Source organism: Manacus vitellinus, unplaced genomic scaffold (assembly GCF_001715985.3).
Source record: "Manacus vitellinus isolate BGI_N305 unplaced genomic scaffold, ASM171598v3 scaffold_25_pilon, whole genome shotgun sequence".
NCBI lineage: Eukaryota > Metazoa > Chordata > Aves > Passeriformes > Pipridae > Manacus > Manacus vitellinus.
In genome coordinates this window covers 653,114-664,998 of record NW_021939882.1, presented here as the reverse complement: position 1 = coordinate 664,998, position 11,885 = coordinate 653,114, and the positions used below count along the sequence as shown (strand labels likewise).

At 55.4% G+C, this 11,885-nt stretch overlaps 1 protein-coding gene across 1 annotated transcript; it reads left to right on the top strand.

The window, feature by feature from the left end:
- The first annotated feature begins 8,817 nt into the window (after positions 1 to 8,817).
- On the top strand, positions 8,818 to 10,489 carry HAND1 (heart and neural crest derivatives expressed 1). Its single transcript, XM_029960166.1, is given in 5 exon segments — positions 8,818 to 8,867; positions 8,996 to 9,405; positions 9,408 to 9,444; positions 9,446 to 9,821; positions 10,388 to 10,489. Coding segments are annotated over 5 exon segments (975 nt in total).
- The last annotated feature ends 1,396 nt before the right edge of the window (positions 10,490 to 11,885 follow it).

Genomic DNA, 11,885 nt, shown 5'->3' with positions numbered 1-11,885 from the left:
GGCTCATGCGGCACAGGCAGGCGGCACACTCAGCTCCTCTGCTCACTTTCCAGCTCTGTGTGAGCCCTGTTGCCTCCAGCTCTCTGCTTGCCAGGGCAGGGGCTGCTCAGAGCCCAGAGCATCCGTGTTCATTAAAAAAGTGGTTTGTGTTTAGGTGCTGGTGTCCACAAGCCCAGCAAAGCCACTGGTGTGGCCCAGCACTGCAGCCCAGCTCACCTGGCCGGTGGCTGCTCTCCACATCCAGCACGCTGGGGTCACAGCAGTTCCCTTTAACTGGGATGGGGTTTATAACCCCAGCCAGAATCAATAGATGGGTGATTATGGGGCTTTTGTGGAGTTTCCCGGTCCTGCTGCCCACATGCAGCTCACACCAGCCTCACCACACCACCCCTGGGTCAGATCCTGAGGCTTATTTCCATGAGATCTCAAGCTTGGAAATGAGAGCTTTTTTTCCTGGTGAGAGGGAGGGCTAATACTCTGTGCTTATTTGGACGCCCTGCAAATACACAGGGGAGCACATGTATGATAGGGAGCCAATGAGTTACTGGGGGCACATTGATCCCCTATGGATGTGAGTGGGAGAGGGGGAGAAACAACTTCCTCGTCCCATATACTGCATAATAGCATCCATGGAATTAAAACAAGGTCTGAGCAAGGGAAATGCACCCACAAAGGCCTTTATCTGGCAGGATCAGAGCGCAGGGGCGGTGTGGGAAGCAGGCACAGGGCTCGCAGGAGACCCAGCCCATCTAGGGTTTCGGCTCTGCTTAATGACACGGCAAATAGAGCCTGTCATCTTCAGACATGATGTTTCTTGCCGTTTCGGCTCAAGAAAACAGCCACCACCCTCTAACGCTGCGGTTTCACAGTGGCGTAGCCTCTTCTCCCCCCGTCCCCTCCCGAGGAAAGGCGGGGGCAGCAGCTCCTGGGGAGGACCCGGCACCGGGCGCTCACCACCCGCCACAGGGACCCTCCACCCTGCGATTCCGGCATCACACCGAGAGGACGAGGCTGAGCCGGCTTCCTCCTGGAGAGCCATGGCGAGGAGGAGCGCCCGTCCAGAAGGATCCCAGTTCCCCTCGTAAACCGGAAGGTTCATGCAAATCCATGAGTAATAATTTCTCCTTAATTCCACGGGTGTCGGGCTGGGCTGGGGTGCTGCACAAGGAGGGCAGCTGCACGGCAAAAACTCATCACCAAAGACCCTGGGATAGAAATTTTTGTGCCTAAATCACAGACTGATGCCACTAGCAGAATAAGCAACACCATATGTATACACACACACATATATGTATTTCTTTATATTTACAATAATAATAATAAATATAAATATAAATATATTTGTACTTATATTTTTATTTTTATATATAAAAATGTTTGTTTATATATACAAGTATACTTACATATATAAAAAAATACAGTATCAGGATTGGTGGTGTGCATATTGCTGGCTTAAGAATTACCAGCATTTTTTTCCTGCGTTTTAGGTGTAACATTGAGCCAGTGGAAAAAAAAGGACTTTAAGAAGGGCCTTAAGACCTCTTTGAAGAATAGTTTCTGTTTGTCCTGGCGTGAGTGTCCTCAGCTCCTGCACGCAATGAGCCCTTTGGAGAGGCCACAGGAGTGCTGGGACAAGATCAGAGTGGGGCCAAACACCGGTCCAAAATCTCTCCCTGCCACAACACACCCCTGCAAGCCTTTATCCTGATGGAAACGCATTGTGCTGGAGTCAGAGATACTCCAGCAGCTGGGACAATCTGTGGTGAAATGCCAGTGGTGGTTGTCACCTCGCCAGCAGCCACCAGCTTTGTCCGTGTCCCTCAAAACATCCCTGGAGCCGCTTTACCGCCAGCGCCAGCAGGCAGGTTTCACCACACTTCCCTGGGAGTGTGTGGATTTACAGTGTGAAACAAACTTCCTTTGTCCAAACAAGATGCTTCTTGAAAAAATGGCTATTTTGGGCTGGGTGGTTTTTATTTTAATGGTTTTTCAAAGGGCAGAACTGGTTCGCACGAAGCCACTCCAAATGTTTCCAAGTAAAGTTTAAGAGAAAACTGGAGTTTCACTTAAGTGTGTTTTAATGGGGAAGGCTTGTTTTTCCTTCATGTTCCCTGCTCTTCTTGGAAAACCAGGAGCCAAGTGCAGAAATGTCTTCAGCTCACAGTAAACTATTTTGTTTCAGTTTTGAGAACTAGGGAGGAATCAGCATTTTTACGGGAGCAATTTATTCCCTTCCAATAAGCTCCATTTCAGACAGTTTTTTTCCTCCAGAGCATGTTAGGAGGAGTCACATATTTATTGTATATATTAATATACAATAAAAGCGTTATTCTTTGGAGGTCTGGATTCACTTTTCACAGCACATCCCCATCCTGTGACTCCGTGAAAGCAAGCAGGTACGATATTGATGGTGGCACCTTGTCAGCTACATTTATAAAAGCCAGTGTGGTGAGGCAGAGGGCTGCATATATCCCATGGCCAGCAGCAACTTTGCACATGAAAATGTTCTCCAGATTCCCCCTTCTTTCCCCTGTTTTTGTTTTTTTTGATTGTTTGGGGTTTTGTTTGTTTTTGTTTACTCGTTAGTTTTTATTTGTGGGGCCATAAAGCAAAACCCAGGGAAACCATACAAATAACTGATTCCCGGCCCTACACCCACCATGTCCTCTCCCCAAAACTTACATCCTAAAAGGGAAAATATTTGCAGCCTTGGTCTGATGCTGGTTGCATTCTTTTTTCTGCCACCTCCCATTTACGGAATAGGGGGGAAAAGGGTGGGAAAAAGCAATAAAATGATTTAAAACCCCCAGCCTCCAAATAATTTTCAGTTACAAAAAAGTCTTAGCAGATGCTTGTTAATTCTTAAAACCATCTCAATCTGCAAAAAAACCAACCTTGGAAAACCCATCTCAAGCCTCTTGCTGTAACCTGTGACTGGCCTGGCAGCTGCACAGACATCTCAGAATGCAGTGGGGGAAATCAAGGGAAAACCAGCCCCTCTGCTCTCATGGGAGTGAGGAGTAACTCCTGCGCCTGAGCAGAGAGAAGACCTGGGATTTTGGGAGAGTTGAAGGTAACCAGCATAATAAGGCATTACTAATTTTCCCCATCCTCGTACCCTGGCACCACTGGGAAGGTATAGCTGGACTTGGCATGAGGCTCTGTGTGATGAGAAGTGGAATTTCCCTGAAAATCTTAGGGACAAAATGAATTAAAACCCTCAGGTGGATTTGCATGGAGAGGAAGGTGGGAAGTACAGATACTGGGACATGGTCCTGCTACAGAGAGACATGGGCAGGATGCTGTTCCCTGGCTCCAGCTGCTCCCTAGGGCCAGCACATCACGCCAAGACTGTGGCACAGCAGAGCTCTGTTAAAAGCTTTCCAACCTGTTTCGGTGGCCTGGGCCACTGTCACCAGCCTTCTCCCACCACAAAGCCATTTACCTGCAATGTCACACAGACACGGTGTTGGACAGGAGGGGCCCAAAAGACAAGCCAGGTCAGTGTCAATGGGACAGGAGGGAAGCCCCTCTTCCAAGGGAGGTGGGATGTCAGCATGACCAGGAAAATCCCTTGTGCATGTGGGATATTGCAGTACCTGGGCTCAGAAGGGCCCTGAGCTCAAACTCTGCCTCTTCCTGCCAAGTGATGTAAAGCAGGAGCCAACAGAGGAAAAGGTGTGAACAGAAGTTCCCACAGTGGCACCACCAGGATGAGATGGAGACTAGAGGGAGAGGACCCACCTCCCTTTCCCCACCAGTACATACGAGATGACCCAAACCTGCACCCACAGGGGAAAACTGGAAGCAGCAAGCCAAGCTCTGCCCATCCAGGCTCTGCAGTTTGTCTCCAGCTATGCCCCAAACCAGATGCTCTCAATGAAGACGCCAGGAGCTGCCTTAATAAGCGCTTATGCAATCCTTCTCACACTGAGGAAATGTCTTTCCCAATCCCCAGCCATTAGCAGTTGGCTGATGCCCTGGAGCAGGACATTTTAGAGCCCTTGTAAATTTGCTTCGGGAGTGGAAAGTGGTTGGAGGAGGGAAAGGTGCTGTTTTTTGTCAGGGACCTGCATCACCCGGAAGCTCTTCTCTGCTTCTCCCCGTGAGTGGAGAGGGGCCACCACATGTGAACCCTCAAACCCTGCCTCAGGCCAGGGGATCGAGGATGGGAGAATGAGCGGCACCTTCTACCCCGGGGTCAGCACCTGGCCCTAGGGCTCTGGGGGCCAGTGTTGGTCTCAGCAGGGAATCTGGGTGGGGAAAGAAGAGGTTTTAGGGTAGAAGCATCACTCCTGCCTCAGTGCAAAACTTCCTCTTGGATTAAGAGAGGTCAACCGGGGAGCAACTAGACAAGCTCTCCATGCATGAGGCTCACCTGAGCTGCTCATGGACTGGGATTTTCTGTTATCTCCAGTTACGTGTCTGTGACAGGTAATGTAATATAAACATAAATTCCCTTCAGGTAGAGCCTTCTTCCACCCATTCCCATGGCAATCAGAGGGGGGAACAAGCACTGTTTTAAGTAAGACTAGGAGCACTCGTGCCAGCTTGGAGCAACGATTCTGGGGCTGGTTCCATCAGCGAGCGGCAAGGCTGCCGTTCCCTCCCCTTTGCCTATTGTTTGCATCCAAACCTGATTGCAAATTGACATGAGCCGTCTTTGGGGAGCTGCTGGTCCGGCTGCTCCGTCAGCACAATGAGCCGTTGTTGATCCGGCCGCAGCAATTTTCCAGGTTAATTTATGGCCGCCACACCCCATTAGTGGCAATAAATGTGGAGCCCGGTTTTGCCGAAATTGTGAGTTACGATTTTTCAAATAAATACATTTTCCTATAAACCAGTGCTCTGTTTAGTTTGAGTGTTCCTCACAGACACATCCATCTACATAAAATACACAGGAGAGGAAGCTGAGCTGTGACTTTGCTCTGATGACATAGAAACTTTTGTAAACACAATGTCACTTACAGTACTAGCAAAGAGAGAGCCCAAAAAATAAACAGTGAGTGCCTGGTGCATCCCTTCAGGAGTACACGGAAAATTTAATACTTTTTTCCGTAAGGCTTTGTTTTCCTTTTGATTTATCCACGCAGGACAGTGGCTGTTTGGCCATAAATAGATGGTATTTCTTGAGGGGCAATGGTTGCAGCCATCCTGTATGTCGCCGGAGGGGTGGCGTGGGAGGCGTGTGGGCAGAGAAGATGCTGCTGAGAACAGGAGCATCCGGCCACGCCACTGTGTTCACCCTCAATTCCTCCTGCTCCTTTAGTGGGGCTTTGACAGAGTGAATCCCACTTGGGCTTGCTTCTGTGATGCTGGTGCAGGATCAAGCAGCCCAGTGATGTAGTTTGGAGGACTCGGGCAGTGTGTGGGCACTGGAGGGCACAAGCACGAGCAAGTGTGAGCTCCCCTGCACCCCAACACTCCCCCACCCCTGTGAGACCCAAGCTGGTGCAGCAGGACACGTGTGGCAAACCCTCACGGGGAGGAGGGATGCCCTTAGTGGACTTCTGCAGCCCAGCCTTAGCCGTGACCCCGGGGCTGAGTTTATTTCTGATCGAAATGACCAAATTTGATTTCATTCACTTCCGCAGGTTCTCTCCCTTTTCACATCACCAGGAGGGAAATAATCCCCCAGAGCAGCCTCCTGCACCTCTCCTTGAAGCAAACTCTGCTCGTGCCTCAGTTTCCCAAGGCTTTTTGCCACCCTCTCCCAAGGTCTCCAGGAGCAGAACTGTTAGGAAGGTGCTGAGTGATTATTATTGTATTATTCCAGGCAAGTGCTATAAATACCCAGGGGCACCTTTAGACACAACCCAGCTGCCCAGGGGAGCTGGCTCAACCCTGCTCTGTGCCTGTGGTGGTTGAGGAGGGAATCGAAGGCAGTGGCTGGTGTGGAGGTACCTTGGGAATAACCTGATGGGGGGACATGGTGGGGGGCTGTGGGGTGTTGGGGATGAGACCTTACCAGCTGCACCCCAGGGCTGCAGTGGAGCTTGGGTTGGGGGGATGTGGGTGCAGGAAGGTGCCGGGATGCTGCAGGGAGATGCTAACAAGGAAGACAAGGGGAATATTTTACGGGGCTGCAATGTAAACAGAGCTGGAGCAGAGCCCCTTTTTATGGAGTCCCTGTCCTGCCAGGGCATCTGCCAAGGCCCTGATTTACGCTCCTATTTAGATAAGGGAGCCGGAGGGGGGGAGCAGAGCTGGCGTCAAAGTCACAGGACACCCGGGGCTGCCGCTCCCCGGGCGCTGATAAGGAGGTGGCTGAGGGGCCGGGGCCAAAACCGCAGCTCCCGTCCCGGGACAGGGGACGGGTTCAGAGCTTGGTGGCTCCTGCTGGGGTTGGGGTGCCGGGGTCCATGGAGACCCAGGATAACCTCACCCCCAACATTCAGCACTGGCCCCCTCACCATCACCTGGCCATGGGGGCAGGAAACCTTCCTCGGGAATGAAAGCAGGTGGAGGTGGTTCTTCCTGTCATCCCAGTAAATTTCCTCAATCTGAACTGCTTGGCACTTTCCCCCCATGCAAGTGGGGAGGTGAAATTAAAGAAACTCACCAAAAGTTTGAGACGTGCTAAATTTGGACGCCATGACAAAGGCAGTCTGGTTTGATTTAGAAGGTGTCGGCATGAAAAGGGCTCTGGTTTTATTATTTTATTAAAACACGAAAGATTAGAATGATTTTCCAAAGGAAAATCAACCCTCTGGTCCCATTATTTGCTCAGCTGAGCACTTCCCAAACTCTGCAGGGTGCAGGGACCTCCGTCAGGGTGTGGATAAAGCAAGATAATGCCCAGGCTTGGGCTGGGCTTACCTGGCTCGGTGGCCAGAGTCTGGAGGTGGCTCTGGTGCACATCTTGAGGTGACAGCTCTGAGCTGGACATTGCTGTGAGTGGCCTGTGCAATGCAGGGCTAAGGGCATGAAAGGGGTATTTTTTGGGAGGGGTGTTTTCTAGAGATGGGGTTAAGTTGCACAGACTCCATCCTGCCTGCTTGCTGAATCAGGGCTTTTACAGGGTTGGGGAGAAGCTCAGTGAAGAGCCTGGCTGGTCTGTAAAGGAGAGCAGGGTTCCACAGGTCTGCCAGCATCGGGGGGTGAGGCACGAAGTGATACCCCTGAACCTCACCCAGGTGGGCACTGGTTCCCACCAGCTCTGAGCTGGGCTTGAGGATCCCACCCAGCCACGGGAGTTTTGAAGGAAATCGGGGACACGACACCCTACCCAAGGGCTGAGTCTAACGGGAGAGTAATCACTAGCAAATGTTTGGAGGGCGCTTGTTTAAAGGGGGTGGAGAAGGGGGGCTTTGCAGCAGCTGAGAACAAAGCGGGGGGAACAAAGCTGGGCAATCCGGCACGGCCGCTCCCCCCCAGACGCCAGGGCCCGGCAGAACCGGAGACCCGCTTGCACCCTGCCCCGGCCCCCCCAGCCTCCTGCCTTTGCAACCCGCCTTGTAACAACTAACGATGGAAAATCCGAGGCATTTAAGTGGCTCCCGAATCCACCCGGGAACCGTGATTGAGAGAAGTCAAATAAAATTTGTCATCTTTAAAATGCAGGAGGACGTTAATGGTGTGTTAGCCCGGATGATTAATACAAGCGCCTGCAAACAACCCTCCAACGTTTCCACCCTCCGCTGCAAGATGAATCGCTGGAAAGCGCCGTTAATCGCTAACATACCTCGGGCCCAAAGCCCCTTCCTGCCCCGCCGTGCTGTGATCGCCACCGCCGTGCCCAGCCTGTCCTCACTGGGAGTCACTGCGGCAAGAGCAGGGGTCGGCCCCAACCCCACCCGGCCGGGCTGGGGGTGAAGTCCTCCTGGGAATCTGTCTCCCATGGGTGCAGAGACAAGTGGGATTGCTGTCCACTGCAGGGCCCCACGCTGGACTTGGGTTTGGGAGCTGCGGTGAAATACAAGATCCCAAACCCAGCGGGCTCCCCCAGACCTTTCGTGGCCAGGCTGGGACAGGGAAACACAGGGCAGGTCCCCACTCTCCTATCATAAATAAGTTTGTGTGTGTGGATGGTATCATTTTAGTGCATTTATGTGTCCATGCAGTGTCTGTGGATGGGTGTGCAGTGTACACACGTGTGTTTATATGCCACACGTGTGATATGTGTGTGTGTGCAGTGTGTCTGTATGTAATATACATACGGTGGCACTGTGTGTGCAGCATCTCTGTGCTGCCGGTGTATGTAATATACGTGGGTGCAGTTACATGTGTGTATGTGTGTGTGTAACATGTTCATGGTGCGTGTGTACAGCACAGATGGTTGTGCAGTGTATGCAGCATCTCTGTCTGCGGTACCTGTGAGAAACACACCCAGTGTATTTCTGTGAGCAGCACACAGCCACGGTGTAACCACACACATGTGCAGGGAGCATTTGCACAGCGTGGGTGTGCTGTACACGCCTGCAGTGCACATCTGTGTGCAGCTGTGCAACCCATGGAGCAGCCGTGGGCCATGAGCCCCATGTACGGGGAGGGAGCTTACACCCCATCCCTGCCATCCCGAACCCCGGGGGTGCCCAGCCCGTTTTCCCTTTGGTGCCTTCGCCCCCTCCTCTCCTCGGCTCCCCCGGCTCCCCGGGCGCGGCCCCGAGCTCCCCGTGCTGCCCAGCCGCCCGCCGCGCTCCCGCGCTCCGCTCCCACGGGACGAGCCTGCCGCGGTGGGGAGTGGGGGATCGGCTCGTTGGGAAGAGAAAGCCCAGGGGATCACTGCGGCCGGAGAGCGCACAACGGCCGCGGCGCGGCCGTCGTGAGGTCTAGGACACCGGGCTCCCCGCCCGTGCCGCTCTCGTCCGCCGCCGGATGCGCGGCGGTTTCGGGGGGCTCGCGCCCCGGCCCGCGGGAGCGGGGATGTAAGTACGAGCGGAGGGGGGGGTCCCCTCAGGTCGCTTCTCATCCCCTTCTCCTGCAGCAAGGAGCAGGCGGGGGACTGAGGGCATAGGCGGCGGAGGTGTGAGGCCCAAACCCCCGAGCTCCGTAGCGCGAGCGGCAGCCCCTCGCCGCCCCGCTCGCACCCGGTGGCCCTGAGCATCTCACACGAGGTGGCCAGTCTCTGCCACTGGCTCGCGGCGGGGGCCGCGGCCTATATAAAGGCAGGGTTGGAGGCTCCGAAGGTTAAAAAAAAAAACAAAACCAAACCAACACAACCAAAACCAGACGCGACCGCCACCAAACCCCACAGCAGCCTGTCCGCCCGCGCCCCGCGCCGGACGCCGCGCTCCCCGCTGCCACCGCGCCCGCCGGGGGGAGCGCCCGCCGCCGGCTCATGGCCGCTGCTGAGCGCCCCTCGGGGCCAGCGGCGGACCATCGAACCTGGTGGGGGGCTATCCAGCACGCACGCAACACCACATCACCACCAAATGCTGCACGACCCTTTCCTTTCGGGCGGCGCGCGTGTCACCAGGAACGCAAATACTTCCCCGGCTGGGTCTCAACCGGCGAGGGGACGCGAAGCTCATGCCGGGCAGAGCCGTAGCTACGGCCCCGCCGAGTAGGGCCGGTCCGGCCCGGGGCGGCTGGAGGCTCTCAGCGGCCGCCTGGGACGGCGAAAAGGAGTCGGGGGACCCAAGAAGGAGCGGAGGAGGACGGAGAGCATCAACAGCGCCTTCGCAGAGCTCCGTGAGTGCATCCCCAACGTGCCCGCCGACACCAAGCTCTCCAAGATCAAGACTCTACGCCTGGCCACCAGCTACATCGCCTACCTGATGGAGGTGCTGGCCAAGGACAGCCAGCCCGGGGACACCGAGGGCTTCAAAGCCGAGCTCAAGAAGGCCGACAGCAGGGAGAACAAGAGGAAAAGGGAGACGGTAAGAGGCGGACCGGGACCTGCGTCCCCACTCTCCGTGGGCCGGGATCGGGAGGGGAAAGCCCCGTAGCTGGGGGTGAAAAAATCTCCAAACTCTCCCAGCCCCGCTGGAGCCTTTTTTTCCAGTGTAAAAATAAATAAATTTAAAAAAAATCCGTAGAGGGAAACTCGGAGGAAAATAGTCCGCCCAACTTACCCGGAGGGTTCCCGACAGGCCGGAGAGGCTCCCGGGCGCTTTCCCCGAGGGATTAGCCCCCGGGACCGGGACTGGCCGCGGCGGAGCCTCCCCAGGTCTGTCCTTCACCTCTCCCGGGAGGTCTCCAGGGAGGAGCAGGCGCGGGAGTGTTTCGGAGCAAAGGCAGCCGCTTCTCCCCCTGCTGCAGCGGGTGGGTGGGGGAGCGGGGCCCCCCAAAACCGTTTTTTATCCACGGGCTGGTAGAGCCGCTCGGAGCCGCGGGGCCCGGCTGCAGCTCTGCGGAGGGCGCAAGGGTCGGGCGGGCGGCCCGGGACCCCGCTCCGTTCCTGACCGCTCCTTTCTCCCCCCTCTCCCCATCTCCTCTCCCGCAGCAACCCGAGGTCTACTCGCAGCCTCTGGGTCACGGCGAGAAGAAGCTGAAGGGCCGAACGGGTTGGCCCCAGCAGGTCTGGGCTCTGGAACTGAACCCCTGAGGGCTGTCCCGGCGCCCCGACGGCGCTCCCCGCTCGCCCCTCCATGTGCAATGTCGGAGATCCTGGCCTGGCCCCGGAGTCCATCCAGGCGCAGGATGCGGGGACCTGGCCTGGCCGCCCCCCTCCCGGACGGATGCTCCGCGGGAGAGAGGCGAGAGCGCTTTGCGGGGCCAGGTCCTGCTCGCCCCGCCGGCAGCGGGGACCGGCCGGGCCCTTTCCCCGTCGCTCCTTCCCCCGTTTGCAGTAATCGTTGCTCCTTCCCGCTGCCAGCAGCGATCGGCGGCTCCTGCCCTCCTGGGTCGGGCTAAAACGGTTCGATTCGTTTGCTGTTGTAAATACGAGTCCCCGACCCCTACCCGACCCTGTCCGCTGCCTGACTAACGTGTGGGTGCGGTGAAACTACCTAGAGGTGCATTTGGGAACACTCCTGTGCCGGGTTTTCTACCTCAGATCTGCATGACCACTTCCCGAGGGACCGGGCGCGCCACACCACGTATTTAAAACTGAATAACTAAAAAAAAATAAAAAATTAAATAAAATAAAATTTAAACTTTATGCAAACGGTCTCGGGTCCGAGCCCTCTGCCTTCCCCTGCTCCGGCAATTGTGCAGCTGCAGCCGGGCCCCCTGAGTCGTCCGCGGGGCGAGGGGTGTTGCGGGATTAAGGACCCCTCTGAAGTCAGTACTCTGCTGTGGAGCCGATCCATGCGAGGGAATTCCTCCCCGGGTGCCTTGGGCAGCTCCGTGGGATCCTTTGGGACTCGTTTGTGCCGTGCTTGCTCACCCCGGGAGCTGGCGAGGCTCTACAAACATGTACCCGCAGTCTGCCCCAGGCCACGAACTTTGCCCCTGCCCTACAACCCCTTCCTCCCCGACTCAGGAGACCTGCTAGAGGAACTGAACTCGTATTTGGCCTGGGGAAGGATAGCAGGATCAAGCCTCTACAGCGTCTGTATGGCACGAGCACCGGTGAGCTGTGGAGTGCCACTTTTATTGCTGCCACGCAGAGAAGCAGGACTCGGCTGCCCTTCCCTGCCCAGGCAGCTCGCCCGGCTCTGGCACCAGGAGCACTTTCTCCCAGGGATCCCCTCTTAGGTGCTGCCTTGGGCACATTTTGAAAGTACAACATCCCCTCTTCGCCATCCAAATGCGATGGATATCACGAGGCTCAGACAGCCTAAAGTCATCTCTGCCACCTCTCAGGCATAAACCCTTAATAATCCTTAGTAATTAGAGCCAAATCCTCATTCCTTTATTCTGTGCACACACGTTTCTCCTACCAGAGACTACCAAGACGTGTGTGCACAGGCTCAGGGCCTGATCCTGACTTCCCACGCCGTTGTTTCCAGAGACACCAGGATAAATCCTTACACTCGTCTGCTGCTCAGGGCAAAGAA